General features: G+C 58.3%; 1 protein-coding gene across 3 annotated transcripts; it reads right to left on the bottom strand.

Annotated features, from left to right (window-relative positions):
- Window positions 1–1,011: 1,011 nt before the first annotated feature.
- Window positions 1,012–23,413, bottom strand: FURIN (furin, paired basic amino acid cleaving enzyme). Of its 3 annotated transcripts, none has more exons than XM_063142777.1 (16): window positions 23,275–23,413; window positions 17,137–17,466; window positions 10,927–11,025; window positions 9,910–10,005; window positions 8,180–8,308; window positions 6,995–7,071; window positions 6,614–6,702; window positions 6,285–6,457; window positions 5,976–6,188; window positions 5,184–5,284; window positions 4,913–5,016; window positions 4,695–4,812; window positions 3,792–3,971; window positions 3,581–3,705; window positions 2,871–2,987; window positions 1,012–2,525 (listed from the first exon to the last, which is right to left on the bottom strand). In XM_063142777.1, the coding sequence occupies exons 2-16, from the start codon at window positions 17,314–17,316 to the stop codon at window positions 1,972–1,974; spliced, it is 2,355 nt and encodes a 784-aa protein (XP_062998847.1). In that variant the 5' UTR covers window positions 17,317–17,466; window positions 23,275–23,413; the 3' UTR covers window positions 1,012–1,971. The 3 variants fall into 3 exon arrangements, with proteins under 3 accessions (XP_062998847.1, XP_062998849.1, XP_062998848.1); XM_063142779.1 differs by lacking the exon at window positions 23,275–23,413 and adding an exon at window positions 23,027–23,090; XM_063142778.1 differs by lacking the exon at window positions 23,275–23,413 and adding an exon at window positions 18,896–19,033.
- Window positions 23,414–23,754: the final 341 nt, after the last annotated feature.

Genomic DNA, 23,754 nt, shown 5'->3' on the forward strand with positions numbered 1-23,754 from the left:
CTCAACCACAGAAGGCCTAGGAGTAGTGCAGGGAGCGCTTATCAAATCTGCAGAAGACACAAAATTGGGTGGGATAGCTAATACCTCGGAAGACAGAAGCAAACTTCAAAGTGATCTTGATAGGCTGGAGCACTGGGCTGAAAAGAACAGAATGATATTTCATAGGGATAAATGTAAAGTTCAACACCTAGGAAAAAGAAACCAAATGGACAGTTACATGATGGGGGATACTTGGCTCAGCAATACTACAAACGAGAAGGATCTTGGAATTGTTGTAGATCGCAAGCTGAATATGAGCCAACAGTGTGATGTGGCTGCAAAAAAACAACAAATGCTATTTTGGGATGCATTAATAGAAGTATAGCTTCCAAATCACGTGAGGTCCTGGTTCCCCTCTATTCAGCACTGGTTAGGCCTCATCTAGAGTACTGCGTCCAGTTCTGGGCTCCACACTTCAAGAAGGACACAGACAAGCTGGAGTGTGTTCAGAGGAGGGCAACCAGGATGATCAGGGGTCTGGAAACAAAGCCCTATGAAGAGAGACTGAAAGAACTGGGCATGTTTAACCTTGAGAAGAGAAGATTGAGGGGAGACATGAGAGTACTCTTCAAGTACTTGAAAAGTTGTCACACAGGAGAGGGCCTGGATCTCTTCTTGATCCTCCCAGAGTGCAGGACATGAAGTAATGGGTTTAAAGCTACAGGAAGCCAGATTCCAGCTGGACATTAGGAAAAACTTCCTGACTGTCAGAGCAGTACGATAATGGAACCAATCCCCTAAAGAGGTGGTGGGCTCTCCCACACTAGAGGCATTGAAGAGGCAGTTGGACAACCATCTATCAGGGATGCTTTAGGGTGGATTCCTGCATTGAGCAGGGGGTTGGACTTGATGGCCTTAGAGGCCCCTTGCAGCTCTACTATTTGATGATTCGATGCTATGGAAAAAGAAAAGGCAAAACCCACAGGATTTGGAATAAAGTTCTGTCCAGAGAATACAGCAGGGGAAAGCAAGTTTGCATAGTTCCAACATTTAATAAACTTTAATCTCTAGCGTTATATCCACATCCATTAAATTAAAAAAAAACACTGGCCACAGGAATTGGCTCCTGCTTTAAATTACAAGAAATTATTTGTGCACCAAAAAGTTATTATAGAAAAAGAGTCCTGGGCAGCCGCTCTCCTGCCCCAACTGGCAGCCCCCTCCCCGGAGCCAGCAGCAGAGGACAAGGACCACAGCCGGAGGGAGGCAGGCAGGCAGCAGGAGCCCAGGACCAGCGAGAGATTGTCATCAAAGAAGAGGAAGAGCAACAAGGCACATGAGGAAAGGTGGAAGCTCCAGTGACTTTGGGCGGATCCAGGGAGGTGGCAGAGGCAGCCCCTCCCCCACTCCTGAGGGATTCCTGCTCAGGCTGCAGGGAGGGCGCATGGCACGGCACTTCCCAATCCCACGACACACGTGGAAGAGGCGCCTGGCTCGCCTGCCCAGGCTGGGCGGCATCTCAGCAAGGAAGGACAAGGGCCTGTGTGACTAGGCAAGGAGGAGGCCATAGGCAGAGGCACCAGGGCCACAAATGGGGGAGGGGGGAAGAGAGCAGCTCAGGCTGTTTATTGCAGGCAGTGGAGCGGTGGCTGGGGGGATGCCTCCTCGCCCCTCCCCCCGGAAGGGGCATTCTGCCACACAACTGGCTGGGGACAAGGTTCTTGGGCCACAGAGAGGGGTCTTTGCTCCCCGCCCCGCCCGCCCCCCAGCAGGGAGGAGGGGCTCCTCTGCCGCTCCCATCGCAACAGGGACAAACTGACCCCGTCTAAAAAAACCACTTTGGTGAGTTAAAACAGAACAGGGTAACCGAGCGATCTCTCCATCAGCTTCTGCCCCACAAGCCCAGGGAGGGCGGGAGGGCAGCTGGAAGAAATGGGCACAGAGAGTCAGGCCCCTGGAAGCCTCCCTGTCATGCCGGGGGCCACAGGCTCATCAAAGGGCACTTTGGTCTCTGATGAAGGCAGTCCTCTCGCCCTCGTCTTCCTCCTCCTCCTCCTCCTCCGGCCCTTCATGCCACATGTCCGATGGCAGCCCCTTGTAGGCAATGATGCCGCCCTGCTCGAGGGAGTACACTTTGACCCCACGCAGGCGCAGGCCCGAGCGCAGCTGCAGTACAAGGAAGACCGTGACGAACACCAGGACGATGAAGGCACAGCTCAGGCTGGCCACCAGAATGGGCAGGCTGGAAGCGGGGCTGGCCAGAGCTACGCCCTCCCCCAGGGCGGGCGAGGCACGGCTGCTCTGCGTCTGGTGGGAGCAGGTCTGCTCCTGGCTGTTGTAGTGGGCGTGTGCCGGGCAGGACAGGCACTGGGTCCGTGCTGTTCCCAAGCAAGTGGCACAAGACGGGTGGCAGGGCACGCAGAGGCGTGGGCGCAGGTGCGGATCAAGGCTGTTCTCCAGCGGTGCTGGCCTGGGGCCTGGGGTGAAGGCGGGGGGGCAAGTCTTGAGACAACTCTTTTGGTGGAGGTAGAAGCCTTCTTCGCACACTGCATGGAGACACGGGAGGGAGAGCAAACAGGTCAGGCCTCAGCATGCTTCTAGACAGGGCAAGCAACAGCAGAAGAACCGGGCGGCTTGCAGCCCAGAGGAGGGCTGCAACCCTCCACCCCGTTGTGCAGTGCCAGGCAGGTTCTCATGCATTTCTGCCCAGGGGATTGGCGGGGCGGCAAGATCCCCCAGGCAGGGTTGTGTGGCACACACTTAGCCCCCCGAGTGCCAAGAGGAGGATTATAGCTCTACTGGGGCGGCTGGGAATACCCGCCACCCCCACCCCCACATGCAAGGATGTGGCCGGCCTCCACTTTCCAAAGTCATGGCTCTTCCAAACTTACCTATGCAGGCCTGGCTTGTGGCAAGAGTTTTGCATCCACTGCTCTCAAACTGGTTGGAGAAGCTGGGGGGGTCAGTGGCCGTCCCATACAGAACCAGGGTAAACTTGGTGAGAGTGCCTGTGAGGAGCAGAAAGGCAGAGAGAAGTGAGGCAGGACACAGAAGGGGCCCTCCTCCCGGCTGCCCCCCCAGGGCCAAGGGGAGCAGGATACATGGAACCTTGGGCAGCCATGCGCGGGTCCCAGGAGGAGCTTCCGAAGGCTGCCTGCCCCAGGAGCATCCCTACCGCCACTCCCGGCTGCTCCCTTGGGTGGAAGCTGCACTGGGACTTCCAGGAGCACCTGGGCAAAGGCAGCAAGAGCCCCCGCCACAGGACTGGCTGATCGGGGGGGGGGGTGCCAGCTGGGCGGCAGAACTCACGTCCAGCCCCTGCGAGGACTCCAGGCGGCTTCCGGCCCAGCCTAGCAAGAGTCTGGGCTGGCAGCTGGGGAAGGGCCCCTCCTCTCTCACCCTTCGAGGGCCTCAGCCAGGGGGAACAAAGCAGCTGCTGGGCTGGGCGGGGAGAACCCTGCACGGCCGGACCGGGGCACGGAGCATTCCAGAGAGGCCTGGATCACAGCTGACAGGATGAGGGGGAAGAGGGAAGGCTGGGCGGACGGAGCCTTCTCAGGCCCAAGGAAGCCAAGCCAAGGGGGGAGGGGCGCAGCGCTACCGTAATTGTTGGCTTCGCTCGTGTTCTCGATTTCCAGCACCCAGTCTCCGGCCGGGTCCTCATCCCACGAATGTGTCGTCATGAACGCCCAGTCACTGAAGCCGTCGGCAGAGTAGTCGTGGGGCCTGGCCGGGGCAGGAAGAGAGGGTGGTCAGGGGCGCCCGGCGAGCCGGAGGCCTCCTGCAGGGACACGGGGCACACGTGGGCTTACCTGGCGGCCAGCAGGGTGGAGCGGGTGCCCATGGGGCTGACAAGGTGGATGGCCAGGTCTCCGCGCCGGTTGTAGGAGAGGCTGAGCCGGGCTTGGACGTGCTCCAGCTGGCCCACGTAGCTGGCCTTCCCACGGCAGGCGTCCACCTTCTGGCGCACCTCCAGGCGCTTCCCAATGTCCCTGCAAGGACACGACAGCCGCTCACCGCAAAGGCCATGCAAGCAGCAGAGGCCTGGCCACCCCGACCCCAGCACAAGAGCCCAGCAGGAGCCTCGCAGGGCCTGCTCCAGCACCTATCCCTCGACTCAGGCCTTCAAGTGGCACCGAGGCAGCCCTGGCTCCAGAAGGAAGTGGCTCCTCACAGTGGGGCTCATGCCTCTCGTGAAGACTCTGCCCCCTCCCAGTGCCGGCAGCAACACATGTTCTCCCCCCCCCCTCTACATGGAACACCCCCCTCCCCAATATACACAGTGTGAATCTTGACGCACGCTGTGCTCCATCCCTGGCTTCGGGCGGAGGGGCAGGGCAGGAGCAGCCTCCCTCTTGCCCAAGCCATCCCAACACAGCAGGAGAGAGCCACGCTGTGGCAGAGGCCTGCATGACGGCCTGGCTCACGCTGAGCCTCCCTGCCACAGCTCCCAGCCCTGGGGCGGGGGCCAGCACAGCCAGTCAGCTCCAGCTCATTCCCAGGAAAGCTGCAGCCACCTCTTCTTCCCTGATCTCCAGTCCACGGTCTCCTGCAGACGGGCAGCACTGCTCCATCCCCCCTGCAGTTCTGGCAAGGTGCCCCACAGCACCAGTCCTCCAGAGGCCCAACCGCCCACACTAGCTCCCGCTTCAGAGGCAAGAGCCGCTTCCTGGCAGGACCCTCCCTCCCTCCCTCCCTCCGCACTCGGGACTAACTTTGGTTCCGTGAGGATGTCGATGCTGCACTTCTGCTGAGGTCCCACTGAGGTCCAGTTCCTGGCAAGAGCCACCATGGCACCCGCATCCAGGAGCCCATAGCCATAGGAGTGGCTGACTGCAAAGAGACCAGGCCAGGTGGTGGGTGAGCGAGCGAGCGAGGGCTGCCTTTGGCCTCCTCACACCCCCTGGCGGCCTGCTCCCAGCGGCATGATTACCTTTGCGGCCCACCCCGTTGGTGGCCCAGTCGTTGGTGTTGAGGTGGGCGGGCTTGGAGCTCCGCACCACAAGATGCTGCATGTCTCGCCAAGTCAGGTTCTGGCTGCAGAGAAGGAGCAGCCGGGTCATGGGCAAGAACAGGCCTCCCCTGACCCTAGCCACCATCCCCTCTCCTCCCCCGCAGGGACGGGGATGGACACACACACGCACACACAGAGCCCCTGCCGCAGCCACACTCCAAAGAGCGCCCCCTCCTCCCTGCTGCCTTACTTGGCCTCCAGGGCAAGGGCAATGATCCCAGCAGCCAGGGGCGCGGAGGCCGAAGTGCCTGTGTGCGAGTCTGTGCACTTCTGTCTCAGATCAGTCGTCACCTAGGAAGAGAGGGAGGGGCACAGGGTGAGCGGACCCAGCTCCAGGGCCAACAGGCACAGCCTCCCTGCCATTCCGATCGCTTGGCAAGCAGCTGGGCCTCCGGGAAGGGACCTGAAGCAGCGGCAAAGTTGCAGCGCACAGTGGTGGTCCACCCTCCATTTGCAAAAGCCGTGGAGGTGGCCCCCCATCAGCCAGCCGGCCCGCGGGCCCTGGAAAATGCAAGTCCTCACAGTCCTCCTGGGCTCCAAGTGCCACCAAGTCACCCACCACCAAGGCCTGTAGAAGGGAAGCCTCCCTTGTGCCTCCCTCTTTAGCCCACTCCGACCTCTCCTGCGCCTAGGAGGCCCCCAGCTCCCCATCCAGGATCAGGCTCTCCTTCACACACACCCTGCAAAAACTCAGGGTTTGGGGGGTCTTTTCCTCCCACTCCAAGCCTCCTCTATGGAGTTAAATGCTGGTCCCATTTCAATACTGTTCCTGTAATTATTCTTCCTGTTTTCATAATGAACGATGCAATCAACCCCCCATCAATCTGGCTTTGGTGTCTGATTTTGCCCGCCTGCATGCTCCACAGACTGCCACAGCCCACTGGCTTTTAGCTATGGATCCTGACCATGTGCAGGACGTACGTAATGGGACATGGGCACACGGCCCACGCCCACGCCCACGCCCGGGCCAGCTGGGACTCACGATCTGTTTCTCGTTCTGGCTGCCGCTGCTGTACGTGGTGGCCAGGGTGGAGGAGCAGGCCTCGCTGTACCAGGGCACGTTGCCGTACTGCGTGGTGCTGCTGATGGAGAGCGTGTAGATGCTGTTGGTGTAGCCGTCACAGTTGCAGCTGTCGTGGTCACGGCCGCCATTGCCCGAGGCCCAGACGAAGATGGAGCCCAGCCCGTTGCGGCCCTGGGAAAAGGGCCCAGTGAGGCAGGGAGGCTCCCCACAAGAGGCCGGCCAGCCCTCCCCATTCCCACCCTCAGGTAGCCCAGCCCGCTCGCCTACCTGGCTGACGCCACGGTAAAAGGCCTCTTCGGCCAGCCGGGCTGGCCCATCCACCGTCTTGCCATCATCCTCGGGGCCCCAACTGGCACTGTAGATGTGGATGTGGTTGGGGTTGAGGCCCAAGGAGCGGGCTTCCACGGCATCCGTCACCTCCCCGTCCAGCATGCGGACACCTATGGCAAAGGCACGGTCACCTTTCCAGGGCCACCTCAAGCCAGCGGCACAGCGAAGAGGCCTGCAGAGCCGGGCGGGGCTCCTCCTGGAAGAGGAGGCGCCATGAGCCAGGCCGTCGCGCAAGGGGTGCCTCCGCCTCCTGGGGGCCCACTCACCTCCGATCTTGGCATTGTAAGCCACGCCCACACCACAGATGCCATTGTTGGCCACAGCAGCCACTTCGCCCGCGCACCGAGTGCCATGCCTGCCACGGGAGAAAGAACAGGCAGGTTGGACCTTGCGGGGGGGGGGGGGAGATGAGCTGGCCCACCCCAAGCTTCTCCCCCTCCGCACCCCCAGTGTGTGTGCAAATCAATGTCTTGCGGTGCGCCGACAAAGACGCAAAGCTGTGAGCAGCAGCAGCAGCAGAGGGGGCCTGGCGCATCCCACAAGGAGCCGAGCTGGAATTCCCCGCCCGCCTGCCCGCCCCCACCCGAAGCCCACCCATCTCCAGCGGCTGAGCTCCCTGCCTCGCCACCCTCCGAAACAGCTCCCACCTGTTGTCATTCATCTGCGTGTAGCGTGGCTGGGGATCAGAGTCCTGGTCATTCACATCAAAGCTGGCTGCGGGGTCCTGCGGAAACAAGACTCCGGCATCAGCCTTCCCAGTCTCCCCGGAACTGCCCCACGTTTCCTGCCCTGGAGGCACAAGGACTCCCCATCTGTGGCCCGTGGAAGTCAGGAGGGGCCACCCTCTCCCTCTCAGGTGATCCTGGTGGGGGTGGAGAGCAGCCCCCACCAAGGGGGGGTGGGGGGAGTGCCCAAGTCCGTTGGCCTGGGAATGGCTCCAGGGGCAAGCTGGGCTGGGGTTGGGGGACCTCAGGAGCTGCTGCACATGGAGTCAGAGCCCCCAAGTCCACCTAGCCCTGGACTGCCAACACTGACAGGCAGCGGTGGCTCCCAGGGGGTTCAGGCAGCAGCCTTTCCCAGTTCTGCCTGGAAAAGCCAGGGACTGAACCAGGATCTCTTCTCAACCATTCCAGAGTGCAGGACACAGACTAACAGGCTTGAGTTACAGGAAGTCAAATTCCGACTGGGCATCAGGAAAAACTTCCTGACTGTTAGAGCAGTATGACAATGGAACCAATGACCTAGGGAGGTGGAGGGCTCCCCCACACTAGAGGCGTTCAAGAGGCATCTGGACAACTAACCATCAGGGATGCTTGAAGATGGATTCCTGCATTGAGCAGGGGTTGGACTTGATGGCCTTAGAGGCCCCTTTCAACTCTACTATTCTATGATTCTATGACCTTCTGCACCCAAGGCAGTCCTGGGGAACACTGGAGTAGGGTGTCTCTGTGTGTGTGTGATAGAGAGAGAGGGGGTGGAGAGGGCAAGAATGAGGTGGGGGTGGGGGTGGGGGTGGAGAGAAAGAATGTGCCTTCTGTGAAATAGGTCTCTGCTGGTGCTGAGAACTGTGGGGTCAGAACCTGCCCCTGCCTTGTACTTCGTCTTTTGCGAAAGCTCCTTGTCCGGCGTGATGAGCCCCCCCGCCCCCCACGGCAACCATTTTGTGGCAGTGCCCAGAGCAGTTTCTCAAATTGCCAAATGTGCCACAAAAGGCTGAAGACCCATGGCCTCGAAGGGGATACTCCCGGAGGGCACAGCATGCAGGCATGAAGCAGGGGTGCATGCTGGGAGCTGCACGTTGTCCCACTGGGCCCTGCCTGTCCTCTACTCACATAGTTGGCTTCAAGATCAGGATGGTTCTTCTCGATGCCATCATCCAAGATGGAGACCACGATGCCACGACCAGTGTAGCCCTGCTGCCAAGCCTCCTGCACGTTCAGGTCTCTCTGGTTCCCATTAGACTGGAGGGTGTGGGGAGAAGGAACAGCCATGGCCCAGTTCCACTAGCAGAGCCCCCAAGGACAACCGCTCCCTCGTACCCCTTGACCAGACCTTGGAAACCAAGGCCTCCCTCCCCATTTCCTTACACTGGCAAGATCAAGTCCCCCACGTGTTACAAGGTAGCTTCTGTGAGCAGTACTGACTCCATTTTGAAGCGACCCAAAACCCCACCTACCGACTGAGAGCATTCACAGAAGGCCTAGGTCAAGTAACCATTTCCTTCTTCAAATGCATTCCCCAGAGACAAAGGTAGGGGTAAAACTAAGCAGAATATGAATGCTGGATGGCAAGAGTCATACCTGGTCATACACATGCTAATATAGCCCTGTTGCTGAACTCCAGGCTGCATCAAGTACAGCCATCATCCCAAATCACCCTCTTTTGTTCCCATAGCAAGTAGATCTTTAGATGAGATCATACAAAAACCCTCAAGTTGGAGAGAAGAGGCAGGCCACCTCTCTCTCCCTTTTGAACCAGAAGCACAGAATAGACTACACTTTCCAGCTTGCGAGAGCAAGCTGCCATGGGTGAGTGCTTTGCCTCTGTCTTCTTTTCCTCTTCACCTAAGACTAAGAGTTGCAATGCTCTCCAGTTCTGCTCTACAGGAAAGGGCTGCAGCCCAAGGAAAGGTATATTGCCTTTAAAGATTCCCTCTACTCTTTCCGCTGCTGTCTCTGTGTGTATGCTCTTAAGTCTCAAGAGGTCTATTTTTCAGTCTTGAAACTGCTTCTAAGCTTCTACTTGCTCAGCTACTTTCCCCCAAACTAGCTTGTGCCTTTGTATTTGTTTCAACCTCAATAAATGTGCCATTGTGGCATTATCCCCTTCAGTGCTGTAAGTTTCTTAAGTAAGAATCGCCTTACTTAGCCACAGACGCTCTATTGCCAATGTCAAAAGATTCCTTTAAGCGGGTGTAAGTCTCATTAGAACGTGTGGAAGTTTGTACACAGGTCTAATGAGAGCACATCACGTAACACATGTGCATCTGGGTCGGAGAATACAAACGCCGCCCCCCCCCCCCCACCAGAATGCCAACACTCCACCCCTCAACCCCAGCTCCATTTTTTCTGCTCAAACAGGCTCTGTTGTTGGTTCTGCAGTTAGAATTCTGCAGTGACAGATTCTGCAACTGGTGCCAAATGCCCTGTTGATGCCTAACCATGCCGGTCGAGGCCCCAGCTTCAGGGAGGGACTGTTGCCAGAGTGGGGGCAAGCTGATCCCTCCTGAAGACGTCCCCTGGCACCGCATCAGGGCCTCTCACCAGACAGATGAGGCCAGGCTCCAGGGCTGCAGCTCCTGTGAGCCCAAGCAAGGAGGGGCTTGTTCACAGGCTCACGCTAATCCCAAAGGCCGGGAGTGATGGACTCTGCCAGAGGAGGAGGATTAACCAGCAGGCAGCTCCTCAGGGCAGCCTCACCCCGACTCTCCGTGGGGGGGGGGCACCACTGCAAGGATTAGTTGCCGGAGGGGGGGCTGCTTTGTTCTCCCACAGCAGGTGGCACAGCAGCCCGGGCCTGGCCCGCTTGCCAGAGGCTCTGCTTCCTTGCCGGGGGCACTTACCAGGTACCACTGCTGCGGGAACTTGGGGTCTGTTGGCTCCAAGAAGGCATCTCGCTTGGTCCGGCGTTTCGCCACCTGCTGTTCTAGCCAGTGCACCTGAGGCAGCAACAAGAGGAGAGATGCATATGGGCAGCCTGCAGCCTCCCGGCCTCAGCCAGGAGCCACCAGCAGCCATGTCCTCAATGGCAGGGAGGCGTCAGCACAAAGCCGGAGAGCAATGGGCGGAGTTGGGACCAGTGGAGATGGCAAGCTTCCTCCTGCCTGCACCAGACCTTCACCAGGGCTTAGAGCAGGGGGGCAGAATTGGTCTAGGGTGGCCGGCCCCACCAGGACTACTTGACGCCATCAGAGAACGGGCCCAAACGGCCTGCCAGTGATCAATTTCCAGGGTTCATCATCTGCTTCAATATATCACATTTCCTTAACCCAGAGAGGCGTCGCAGCTGTTTCGAACTCGCTATGTGAGGAGAGCGTCCCCTCGGCTCCACCATCCCCTCAGCCAATGAGGCCAGCCAGCTGGGCCCAGGCTCTGGAGCAGGGGTGTAAAAAATAGCCAAAGGCAAGGGTGGAACCAAGTAATCTTCAACCATAATATTAGTAAAAGTTTTATTAAAGTGGCAGGGTTAGGGTTAGGGTTAACCCTGTTGGCACCTGGCACTTTAATAAAACTTTTACTAATATTATTGTTAAAGATTACTTGGTTCCACCCTTGCCTTTGGCTATTTTTTACTCCCCCACGGGGTTTTCCTTGCTTTCGCACTTCCGGAGCAGGGGTGCCTTGCCTCTTCCAAAGAGGGCCGTTCCCTGCCACTCCGGCCTGCAGACCCCCGGCCAGCTGCAGATCAGACCGGGTTTCCCTCCAGCCTGTGTGACTGAGTGGTGAGGGTGCTGGGCAAAGAGACCAGACCTGCCCAGCCATGAAGCTCAACGGGTGACACAGGGCAGCCACTAGACGTCTCAGCCTCACAAGATAAGGGGGGGGGGGAGAACCACATACGCTGCTCTGAACTCACTCACCTGTGGCTCTCTGCCCAAGGAGTTGTGCCAGGAGTGATGGGGCGAGAGGGATCGCTTTGCCACAGCCCGGTGATAGAAGTGATAATAGTCTCCGATGATCTAAGACGTGGGAGAAGAGAGTGAGACCGGAAGCCCCAGGCCTGGTTCGGGCAGATCACTCCCTGCCCCCACTGGCCCAGGCAGGAGAGAGGCCTCCATCCACAGCTTCAGCCCCACCCCCACCCCGCTGTGCCCAGAGGAGATGCTCCCGCACAGCCCAGGGCTGTGCTCTTCCTCTTCCCCTGCCGAGATGCCAGGAGGAGATTCTCATAGAACTCTCCGGCATCGTGTGCCGGTACAGAGCAGCAGCAGCAGCACAGGCCCCTTGGCAGCGGAGGAGGAGGAGCAGCAGCAGGGAAGGACCTTTCCACAGCTCCAGGCACAAGCCCTCTAACCCGGGGGCAGGGGGATCCATCAGGGGCGGATGCCAGGGGAGAGATCCCTCTGGACCGAGGCCTGAATTGATGGCTCTCAGAGGGACTTTGGAAAGGAGGCTGCAGGTCGCCGGTTGCCCACTCCAGCTCACGTCTGTCTCCAAGGCCCATGAGGGACCCCCAGCCTGGATGGGGACAGAGAGCAGCCATAGAGCTGCCCGCCAGGCTATTTTAAACCTCCCCTCCAATTTCCCTCGGCCACATCCTGGGCCAAGTGAGCCACCAGGGCTTTCCCAGAGCTGCCAGGAGCCTCTTCAGACCAGAGCAGAGTGGAGAAGCTGCCGCATGCTACAGGGAAGGCACAAATCCACCTCCATTGTGCCTGCAGGCTACCTTGAGTGCCCTTTTTGTAGAAAAGCAAGCTACAAAGGACATCAATAAATAATCACGAGATCAAGAGGGGAAGAGAAAGAACGGGGGTGGGTGGGTCTAGGGCTACAGGGTTGGGCTCCTGCCCACACTCCCGTCTAAATTTCCTCTCAGCTCTGAAACTCACTGGGTGGCTTTGGTTCAATCTGTCAGGCTAGCCTACCTCATAAGGCTGATGTGAGGTCAATCTCATGGCCCCAGCTCACTTCCTTGAAGGGAGGCTGGGCTACTGTAGCCCAGCAGGGGCGCGGGGCAGGTGGTTTCTGCCAGGGGCCCCTCCCAGTGTTGCCAGCAGGGGCCCTGCAGAGTGAGGTGGGAGGGGCTGGAGCGTGCGCCCAACCATGGAACCATGAGAAGGGGCTGGCCCAGATGGCAGCTGCAGCACAGCCTGCCCCCCACCCCCACGCCAGAGAATTATGGGATGGGCTGCCATGGCAACAGGAGCTTATGTGTAAGAGGACACCAGTCTCCGTACCAGAAGTGGGACAGCTTGCAAAGAGAACGCCACAGTCGGGCAGGGAGGAGAGAAAGGCCCCCTCCTCACTCACACACAAGCACCTGGCTGACTGCAGCAGGGGCTGTCCAACTGAGGATGCCTCAGCTGCAGCACGGACCACGTGCTGCCTGCCTCCAGCCCCCAAGCAGAAAGCAAAGTGCCCCAGATCCCTGAGCCAGCTGCACCTGCCCCACTTCTAGCTGGGAGGCATGCCCGATGGGCGCCCTGTCCCTTCCCCGCAAACAAATGAAAAGCCTCTAACAAGGCTTCCTGTGTCATCCACGTCGTCATCATCATCATCGTCATCATCATCATCATCATCCCACCTTTTTCCCAATACTGGAACTCAAGGCGGCCTTACAAATTGTGAACCGCCCAGAGAGCTCCGGCTATTGGGCGGTATAGAAATGAAATAAATAAATTAATTAAAACATCTATATTTAAAATAGATAGAAATATACAAAAATTAAACATATAATTAAACATACTACAATATTAAAACATTTAAAATACAAATAATTAAAAACGGATAAACAGAAGTCCAGCCTACTGCCCAAAGGCCTGCTGAAACAAAGAAGTGTTAACCTGCCTCTGGAAGCACACCAGGGAGGAAGCCAGTCTAGCTTCCCTGGGAAGGGAATTCCAGAGCTTGGGGGCAGCCACCAAGGAGGCCCTCCCGCGTTCCCACCAGGCATGCCTGTGATGGCTGTGGGAATGAGAGAGGGCCCTCCCCTGAAGATCTCAGGGCACGGGAAGGCTTGTAAGGAAGAATACGGTCTTTCAGACAATCTGGACCCGAGCTGTAGAGGGCTTCATAGGTAATAACCAGCACTTTGAATTGTGCCCAGAAACAGACTGGAAGCCAGTGGAGCTGTTGTAACAGGGGAGTTGTTGTCTGCTCCCTGTAACCAGCCCCAGTCAACAATCTGGCTGCAGCTCTTTGAACCAGCTGAAGTTTCCAAACACTCTTCAAAGGCAGCCCCATGTAGAGCTCATTACAGTAATCCCAACGGGATGTAACGAAGGCATGTGTCACCGTGGCCAGGTCCGACATCTCTAGCACCAACCCTGAGACGATCCTGGCTAGCTCAGGAAGGGAGACTGTTGAGCAGCGGGGTGGACGGTACACCAACAGAATGCCTGCTCTGTCCTGGGCCCCCACCTTCAGGCACACACATTCGAACCCCACAGACTGTGGGACAGGGCATATGGCCAGGGCCATGGAATCCCTATGCCACTCCGCCTCCCCACCCCCCAGGCCTTGCCTGCTGCTGGACAGAGAACCCTGGGGGCAAAGCTGACCGAGGTGAACCCACCCCCCTCCCAGCTTCGCCCAGCCAGGCCTCTGTGATACAGGCCAGGTGGGCCCGCTCCTCCGGGATCATGTCCTGGACAGCCGTTGTTTTCCCATTCACCGACCTGGCGTTCCCCAGCAGCAATTTCAACCCAGGGGGGCTGTTGCCATCCAGGTTATCTGAGTTGTGAGGAGACAGCTTAGGGACAGCCAGCACCCGATTGCTGTTCCCTCTCTTATTAAAACGTAGCTGCCTTCCCCCTCCATGTCTCCCTCTGCCCTGCATAACGGTGATGGCTGCTCCCTGTCTTCCTGCCTTGCTACTACAGACTGGCAGTACCCTCCACTGGTGTTAACTGCAGGCAGGCAGGCAGGCCAAAGCTGGAAGCAAGCAGCCCCCCTCCCCCCTTTCAAACAGGGGGACAAGCCCTCACCCGTAGCCCTGCCAGTGGTGGTACCGCCCCCGCAGGGGCCCGCCTCTCAGCTCCCAAAGTTGTTTGCAGCTGGGGGGGCTTTGCTGGACCCGAGCCTGCAAGGAGGCAGATGCAGAAAAGAAGTCCCGCAGGGCCAGCTACTCCCCAGACAGGCAGGAGCAGCAGGAGCCCCAAGAGGGAAGGTTGCCTTGCAGACTGCAGCACCGCCTCTCCTTGCAGGATGCCAGCACCACGAGCCCACTCAGCCTGCTGCCCTGCCCCACAGAGGAGCCAGCTGAGCACAAGCTGAGCCCAGCCCCATCTATGCCAACAGCTGCTGGCACAGCAAAGAGGCCGGACAGAAACGTGAGGCCCGAGCGAGGCGCAGGCAGGCTGCTCCCAGAAGGGCACTCGAGGGCCGGTGGGGAGATGCTGCAGCGAGGGCTCGGGTGGGGAGGGACGGCCCCCACCCGCGGAGGGCACATCGGCCAGGTTCCTGTTCAGCCACAAACTCTATACTTTGGTGCTGCTGCTGCTGCTACCCCCCACCAACACACACAGAAAGCCAGGCAGGGACAGCAACTCCCAGGACAACACCTGGGGCGCTTTAGCTAAGACAAAAAGCACGTAAGAGGGGCATAGCAGAGGTGAACACAATGATGCACAGTGCAGAGAGATTGGGAGAGGGAGGCTCATCCCATGATGCTGATTGGTGGGAGAGGAGGACAAACAGGAAGTCCTTCTTCACACAGCGTCCTGTTAAGCTATGGTGTCGCCTACCACAAGATGTACTGATGGCCACCAATTTCCAAGACTTTATAAGTTCAGGGAGGGGAAGTCTCTCAGTGGCTACTAATCCTGATGGTTTTCTGCTACCTCTAGTACACCAGCTGCAGGTGGGTGAGCCGTTGCTCCATTCATGTTTTGCTGATGGACTTCCTCAGGCAGCTGACCAGCCACTCAGAATGCTGGACTGGCTGGGCCCTGATCCTGTACAACTCTTCTTATGTTCTTACATGAAATCTGGGCCCAGCACAAAGTAGCCCCTCCTGCTGTCCCAAGAGTGCCTGGGGCATCAAAGCTTCACCGAGAGATATCATCACTTTGCTTCCTTCTTGCCTCTCCAGAGACAGAAATCAAAAGCCCAGCAGGACAAACTTGGAGCTTGGGCACAGGTGGGCCCTCTCTTCATTCAGCACGAAGAGAAAGATTGTACTTCTGCATGCCTATATCGCCTACCTGCCCCACAGGGGAGTGTGGAAATGCAGAGGGCTTGGGCTATTTTGCCTTCTGCATGCAACAAGCGGTCTCAGAAAAATACTGGAGGACAACGAGAGCAGCTGCTTTGCCAGAAGCTGGCCCCTGGACTCAACTTATGTTCTAGAGCAAACCCACCATGACCCCAGAAATTGGCAGGAGCCCGGGACACGCTGCGGAAGCCCAGCACCTGGGATGAACAGGTTTCCTTGCACTATTCCTCTTGGGGGGACACCCCGAGGGATTTCAGCCCAAGGAACCATGGCAGGGAGGGTCCCATCAGCTTGTGCATAGGGGCAGAAGGCCTGCCTGCCTCTCCTCTCCTTGGTCGCCTTGACCTGGGCTGCCCATGAAAATGCTTTCCTGAGTGTAGAAGATTACATTGGGCTGGTTCTAAGAACTGGCAAATGAAGAACAACTTGCACAGATTCTCAGATATAGATAGGAGGGGAACGTTAAAGTACACAGCTGGCTTAGACTGCATGCCTTCAGCAGGAAGGAAGCATTTTGCCCACAGAAGATGTGCCAGGAGGCTGGGAGGGGGATCCTAAACAAAGAGGCAGACAGGCAACCCCAGAAGAGTCAGCCTCGGGGCCTCCTGCTCCTTCCTCAGTGGTGCCACACGTCAAGGGGCGGCACTAGCATGCACACGCCAGGGGGCCAGGGGGCTGCTGCCTCCCAATCCATGTGGGAAGTGCTTTCCCAGAGGACTTGCTTCAAGACGGCCTGCACACAGCCCTAGGTCCCCCTCCCCTCCCGGACCTGGTTCAATCCCACGTGCTCCCTCTGGTTGACACTTTCTGATGCTGCTGACTCCCCCAAAGGCCAGTGCATGCTTCGCCCCACCGAAGTCCAGAGCAGCTGAGCTCCTGGAGAGGCTGCAGGAAATACCAAACTGAGCAAACTGAGCTCCAGGGCAAGAAAACCGCTCCGAGGCCTCTGCCGCCCCATCTAGCGGGCAGGTGATGTGCAGTCAGCCCTGGGGGACAGGCCCATGCGCAGAACCCTTCAACCTTTTCCCTGTTGATGGAACTGGCATCCCTGTGTCTGCTGCCAAGCCAAGCAGGCACCCGTCCTGCACCAACATGGTAGCCGGGCCCACTGCCCACATCACCACTGCCAAGATAAGAACCTGCTGGAGCACATAGCTGACCGGTCACCCAAAAAGGACAATTCCCAAACAGCTAGCAACAAATGCTCTCTTGTAAAGGAGGCAAGCATCAGCTCCCCACTTCATGCTGGGACCTGCCCTAGCAGCCCACATAGCCAAATACGTGGCTGGGTGCCCTTGCGCTAGCTGGAACCTGCCACGTTTCACTCCCAGGGCCTGAGCAGAGGTTGAAAACAAGTCCCCCTGAGTCCCACTCCAGGCTAAGCCCCCACGCAGGAAACAGAAACATCCTTCCAGAAGGACAGGCCAATGAAGCAAAGAGCTCAATTGCTCTTTGCTAATAAAAGTTAATAAATCCATGGACTTCAGGGCAAAGAACCCCCCTGAGCGACATGAGGCCCAGGTCACTGGGAAGAAATTCCTTCCTTGTCCCAACAAACCTTCTAAAGGGGAGGGCCCTCCCATCCACTCCCAACATTTGACCTCAGATTGTGGCATCCCTCCTTCATGCCTAGGAGGAAGGGGTAGCCTCACACATGGAAACCACCCCCCATCCCGGCAGTGAACGAGACAGGCCCTTCCGAAAGCTACCCTGCTATGCAGAAGCCCCAGCAAGCACCTGTTGCAGGGAGACTATTTCAGAATGTGAGCCGTGTCATCTCCTTCTGAAGGCGGCAGCAGCAGCAGCAGCACCCACACCCTTGTTCTCTCCCCGCCCCATGGCGCTTGTAGAGGCTCACACAGGCTCCTTTCCCCTGAGTTGCAGAGCCCAGCTTGGCGTCACGCTCCTCACTCACCGGACCCATGTTGAGGAATCCGTGCTTCTTGGCCATCCGTTCTGCTTCCTGGGGCCCGGCAGGGACCAGCACGGCCCAAGTGTTGGTGTAGACGTGCTGGCCTAGCACCTCTCTGACCAAGAGGGCCAAGGCCACCATCAGCGTCCACCACAAAAGCAGCAAGGGTGGTCTCAGATCCATGAAAGCCAGGGAGGGGGAGCCCAGGGAGCACCTCAAAGTGGGCTCTTGCTCTGCCCAGTAAGGCCCCAGTCAGTCCAAGGAACCATCGGGGGAGAGCTCAGGCAGACAGGGACAGCCGACGCTCGCAAGCTGAATTCAACTGCACAGCACCTGGGGGGGAAAGGGAAAGACTTAAGCTATGGACAGACAGACAGAAACACACACACACAAGACGTGCCCATGGACTGCTAAAGGCTACCAAAGAACAGGCATTGCTCTCATGGCCAGGGCCTGCAAAGACCCACTCAGTTCTACCACATATCTCAAGCCACATGGCTGTGTTGGAAGCAAGGTGGCTCCCTCCTGATGGGCCATTTCCAAAACTCTTTGGCCATAGCCAGCCTCATCTTGTGCCTTCCACTCTCAACATAAGCCCTCCATGACAGGCACAGGAACACAACTGGCCCCTTGTTGAAGGAGGGGAGGGGAGAAACCAGGACTCCATCTGCCACTCATGAGGCAGCAGGAGGCCTATGGACAGGGCAGGCCTCACTGGTGCCCTGTGCAAGAGCTCCCCTGGCTACCACACAGGTCTGTGGGGAACATAGAAACTGGGATGGCTTGAACTACTCCCTGGGAGTGATCAGAGGAAGCCATGTGTGGCCTCCTCTCTTGACTCAAAATATTTATTTATTTTTATTTATTTATTTATTTATTAAATGTATATACCGCCCCATAGCCGAAGTTCTCTGGGTGGTTTCCAAAAGTTAAAAACAGTGGACATTAAAAAAGTATACAAAATTTAAAACCATCAAAAAATATAAAAACAACAGTATAAAACAATTTAAACAACAACAGTTCTGGTCCATTAAAAAACAAACAAACTTAGCATATGTTGTTAAATGCTGTTAAATGCGAGGGAGAAGAGAAAGGCCTTGACCTGGCGCAGAAAAGATAACAGTGTTGGGGCCAGGCGAGCCTCATCGGGGAGATCATTCCACAATTGGGGGGCCACCACTGAAAAGGCCCTCTCCCTTGTTGCCATCCTCCGAGCTTCCCTCAGAGTAGGCACTCAGAGGAGGACCTTAGATGTTGAGCGCAGTGTACGGGTAGGTTCATGTCGGGAGAGGCATTCCGCCAGGTATGGTCCCAAGCCGTGTAAAGCTTTATAGGTTAAAACCAGCACCTTGAATTGGGCTTGGAAACGTATAGACAGCCAATGCAAGTGGGCCAGAATCAGTGTTATATGTTCAAACCTTCTGATTCCAGTTATCAATCTGGCCGCTGCATTTTGCACAAGCTGCAGTTTCCGAACCATCTTCAAAGGCTGCCCCATGTAGAGGGCATTGCAGTAATCTAATTTGGAGGTTACCAGAGCATGGACGACTGAAGCCAGGTTATCCCTGTCCAGATAGGGGCATAGCTGGGCCACCAACCGAAGTTGATAGAAGGCACTCCATGCCACCGAGGCCACCTGGGCCTCAAGTGACAGAGATGGTTCTAGGAGGACCCCCAAGCTACGAACCTGCTCCTTCAGAGGGAGTGCAACCCCATGCAGAACAGGTTGAACACCCACCATTCAGCCAGAAGAACCACCCACCAGCAGCATCTCAGTCTTGTCTGGATTGAGTTTAAATTTATTAGCCCTCATCCAGTCCATTGTCGCAGCCAGGCACCGGTTCAGCACATCCACAGCCTCACCTGATGAAGTTGAAAAGGAGAAGTAGAGCTGTGTGTCATCAGCATACTGATGTAACGCACTCACACTCCAAACCTCCGGATGACCGCACCCAATGGTTTCATGTACATGTTAAACAGCATGGGGGGCAAGACTGACCCCTGCCGAACCCTATACCCCGAACCTCCACGGGGCCGAGCAATGTTCCCCAAGCACCACCTTCTGCAGCCAACCCACCAAGTAGGAGCGGAACCACTGCAATGCAGTGCCTCCCAGTCTCAACTCAGCCAGACGCTCCAGAAGGATACCATGGTCAATGGTATCGAAAGCCGCTGAGAAATCAAGGAGAATCAACGCAGTCACACTCCCCCTGTCTTTCTCGAAACATAGGTCATCATACAGGGCGATCAAAGCGGTTTCTGTGCTAAAACCGGGCCTGAAACCCGGCTGAAATGGATCCAGATAATCAGTCTCATCCAAGAGTGTCTGGAGCTGGCCCGCAACCACCCGCTCAAGGACCTTGCCCAGGAATGGAACATTTGCCCCCGGCCTATAGTTGCTAAGATTTTCTGGGTCCAAGGAAGGTTTCTTCAGGAGTGGTCTCACTGTCGCCTCTTTCAGACAACCTGGGACCACACCCTCTCGCAGAGAGGCATTAATCACTTCCTTGGCCCAGCAGGCTGTTCCATCCCTGCTAGCTTTTATTAGCCAAGAGGGGCAAGGATCCAATACGGAGGTGGTTGCACAAACCTGTCCAAGCCCCTTGTCAACATCCTCAAGCTGGCACTTGCGGGGAAGCTTCATGGCCCAGGGGAGCAGTCTTGGTACACTGCTGCATGCCGAGAGAGCTTCACCAGGGCCTCTAGAAGGAAGCGACTGTGCAATCGCAGTTAGGCCTCACTACATTTACATATGGGAACCTCCCTGGGATTCTTTTTATTGATGGCCAGTATAAAAATATCTTAAATACATATTTATACATCTCATGCAATTTGCTTAGTTCCTTATTTTCATTACTTTTGGGGGGTAGGCAGAAAGGGATGGGGTTGCAGCTCATGGAGAACCATGCTGAATTGTGTCCAACAAGTCAGCAGAGATGAGAAGCCCGCTTGAGGGAAGGGGTGAATCACCAATAATGCCTACAATCACTTAATAATCCCACCTGCAACATACTGAGGGTTCAAAGAAACCCCTTATCTCTGGTCCTGTGCTGCCACCCCCACTTCCATCTCCCCATCCAATGCTTTTCTATTGTCCTCTGTACCACAACAGACACGGTCTACAGTGCACCCCTGATTTCCCACACACACATCTGTAGGATTAGAGAGGAAGCAACAGAAAAACACTCTTGCTGGGTGGAAAACGTGTGTGTGTGTGTGTGTGTGTGTGTGTGTGTGTGTGTGTGTGTGCGCACGCGCACGTGTCAGGGTGAGAGAACCAGAAACCTCTTGGATGCAGAACCCCTGCGAGTCCAGCCACTGAGCACACAACAACAACAACAACAGAGCCCTTGGCCATTGATGTAGGAATACCAGAATGGACTTTAGACTTCGCCACTAAATTTGAGGTATTGATTCCATTTGTTCCGGCCAATATTTACTCTTTTCCATCCCCCCCCCCATGCCATTGCCTGCAGAGTTACTTTGACCAGAAGCAACTCCAGGGGATCAGCAGCGGGAGCTGCCAACTGCTTGCTGTCAGCAAACAAATCTGCCTTACGCAGCCCAACACAGCAACTGCTTTCCCAAGCCCCGGGAAGATTTCCCATCACCTGTTCCCTTTTAACCCAAGATGCCAGAAATCCAACCTGGGACCTTCTCCTTACAAAGCAGGTGCTCAGCCTGCCCTTGGGCTACTGCAAGCCTTGTGCAACTGCTAGAAGGATGGCACAGCTGAAGCAGAACCCAGTCAAACCTAAGGCCCTGGGAATGCAGTGGTCCAGAGGTCATGAGGAGGCTGGACCACCCCCTACAGAGGTCACCCACTCTTACAGGATCTATTCTGGCCCAGTCCTTCAAGCTGTGGCTGCATCTGGAGCACCGATGGAACCCTGCAGCCGCCTGCCTCCCTCTACTCCAGGGGTGGGGGGGCCCCTTCAACCCTGGGGCCAAATTCTATTTTGGAGAAACTCTTGGGGTAGCATTCCAATGGCGGACTTGAGTACGAAGATCTTTGCTGCCAGCAGAAGGGCAGCAGAGAGGGAGGGCCCCTCGCCTCCCTCAGTAGCTGCAGAAGAGACCCTCTCTTAGATCACCCAAAGCGGCCGCCTCAAAAGGAAGGCCTCTCCTCAACCCTTAATACCCCAGCAGGCTCATGTGGGAGAAGGTGGTCTTCTGGCTAGCCTGGTCCCAAGCCATATAGGGCTTCACAGGTCAGAACCAGCACATGCCTGGAAGCTGTAACAAGGCAGCCACTTGCTCTCTGCAGTTGGCCCCAGTCAACAGTCTGGCCACAGCATTTTGGGCCAGCTGCAGTTTCTGAAGAGCTTTTGAGGGCTGCCCCCCGTTGAGCACTGTTCCGAAAGAGATGTCACCACATGCGTGACCGTGGCCAGATCAGACATCTCCAGGAACAGGCGCAGTTGGCGCACTAGCCTCAGCAGTGCAAATGCACTCCGGGCTACCGCCAAGACTTGGGCACCCTGGTCCAGGGCAGAGTCCAGGAGCAGGCCTTCTCCCTGAAGAACCTTTGGGACTGGAGACAGCCTACTGCAGATTTTGATTTGCACCTTGTGGGACAACAGCAGCAAATGCAGCAGCTTTTACTTTCATTAGCCATGGCGATGTTAGCAGGGCTGAGCAAAGGCACAACCCCTGAATTAGGGCTTGAATTAGCCAGCAGTTGTTTTCATTCCAAAATAAAATGAAATTAACACACTGCTAACTTTCTGGGGAGTCCTTAAAGGCCAGGAGGCCTCATCGGAACTGCTCAAGCCCTCCCACAACAGCACCTTCTACAGCGGCGTCAGTGGACGGGTCCTGTCTCCCCCCCCCCCGCCCCGCGCCCTGGTCTGCTGGGCCCAGGCCAAGCAAGCGGCTGGCCCTGCGGCTCGGGCACAGACTTGGCCTGCTGCTCAGCCTCCTAAGGGTCTCAAGCACAGGAGGCTCTTGCTCCCACGAGCCAGGAAGAGGATGTGCGACGGAGGAAGGGGATGAGTCGAGGCGGGCCTGCGAATCAGCAGGAGGGATCGCCCGCCTGCCCGCCCCGGGCAGCATTGCCACAAGCGCCTGGCAGGCCAACCTGCCCGCTCTCAAGGAGCAGCTAGGCGGCAGCGGGGCTCTCGCCGTTTCCGGGGTGGTCGGAGCGAAGCTGCGCGAACGAGCGAGGGTGGGTCAGGGAGAAGCAGCCGCCTCGGCCCGCCGCCAGCGCCCACCTGGGCTGGGCCCGCCCCACTGCCGTGACCCGGCGGCCTTGGCCCCAGCTCGGCGCCCATTCCCTGCCCCGACCCTCCCGCTTGGGTTCCCTCGGCCCCTCCAGGGCGCTGCTGCTGCTGCTGCTGCTGCTGCCCGAGGCCGGTGCGGGGCCGGAGGGTGGAAGCCCACACCGGGCGTCCGGAGCCCCGCTCTCCACTTCCTAACGAAGGGCACAATCCACTGGAAGCAGCACAGCGCCGGAGCAGTTCCCGGGGAGCTCGGTGCGCCCACCGCCTCGCCTGGGCCCCCGCGCACGCCACCCACGGCTGGCCCCGCCGACGCCTGGGCCAAGCGGCTCTTCCCACGCCAGCGCCTCGCGGGAGCCCGACTCCCGGCCAGATAAAGCCCCGCAGCGCCACAGCGCGGGCCGGGCCGGGCCTGTTCTGCTGGCCGGCCCAGCTCGCCTGGAAAACAGGGCGACTCACGCCTCTCTCGCCGCGTCAACGCCTGAGCCAGAGGGCGAGGAGCAAACCGGGCAGCCAGCCGAGCGGCCGGAGGAGAGTGCACGGGGCTCCTGCCGCCAGCAGCGGAGCCTCCCGGGGGGGGGGCTCCTGCCGACGCCGCCCACCCCCACCCCCAGGCCCATCCGGGGCGACCGCAGAGGCGCGCCGAGGCCCGGGCCCGCCCGCCGGCCACTCACAGCGGGGCGAGGAGCGGCCGTCGCCAGCACAGGCCGGGAGAGGCCAACCGCAGCCTGCCCGTCGCGGGGCTCCCGGCTCAGCTGGCCCCGGAGCTGCCTGCGTCACGAAGGCGCCTGTGCAGGCACGCCTCCCCCGTTCGCCGGCGCCCCCCTCGCGCCCTGCCTTGCCCTGGCGCCCGGGGGAAGGACGAGCCGCTGCAGGCTGGGGGCCGCTCTCGCCGCCCGCTCGCTCGCTCGCTCGCTCTTACCCGGCTGGGTGTGCCTGGGCTCCGAAGGGCTCGCCCGGCTGCGTTCCAGCGTCTGCCCGCACCCGCCGATCCGCGGCCTCTTTATGGGCGGCAGCAACGGAGCAGCGTCATCTCGACGGGAGGGAAGGACCGGGAAGTCCAGCCCGAAGGAGCCCCCGCCCCGCAGGCAGGAGGCGGCGGCGGCGGCGCGCGGCTTGTTTACGCGGCGGCAAGCCCAGGGGACAGGGGGCCTCTCGCTCGGAGGCGGGCCCCACGAGGGCCCCGAGGGCGCGGGCAGGCGCCTCCGACTGCCGTCACTGCCCACTGCCGCAGCGCCCGGGAGAGGAGAGGCGGTCCTCCGCGCGCCCCTCGCCCGCCGTCCCCAAGCAGGAAGCCGCTCCAGCGCCCCCGTGGCCGCTGATGCTGCCAGGCGAGGCCCATGGATCTTCCGGCGGCGCTCCCGGATGTCCCGGCGGACGCTCCGGCGTGGCCCGCCGCCCT

This window comes from Elgaria multicarinata, chromosome 16 (genome assembly GCF_023053635.1).
Source record: "Elgaria multicarinata webbii isolate HBS135686 ecotype San Diego chromosome 16, rElgMul1.1.pri, whole genome shotgun sequence".
NCBI classification, from domain to species: Eukaryota; Metazoa; Chordata; class Lepidosauria; order Squamata; family Anguidae; genus Elgaria; species Elgaria multicarinata.

What these genes read in the sequence shown, in the direction of transcription:
- FURIN (XM_063142777.1), bottom strand. Translation starts at nt 17,316, where the DNA reads ATGGATCTGAGACCACCCTTGCTGCTTTTGTGGTGGACGCTGATGGTG. An exon ending in GATTCCTCAACATGGGTCCG is followed by an intron (nt 11,026 to 17,136) that starts GTGAGTGAGGAG and finishes CCCACGTCTTAG; the next exon opens with ATCATCGGAGACTATTATCA. An exon ending in TCCACCCTGCTGGCCGCCAG is followed by an intron (nt 3,706 to 3,791) that starts GTAAGCCCACGT and finishes TGCCCCGGCCAG; the next exon opens with GCCCCACGACTACTCTGCCG.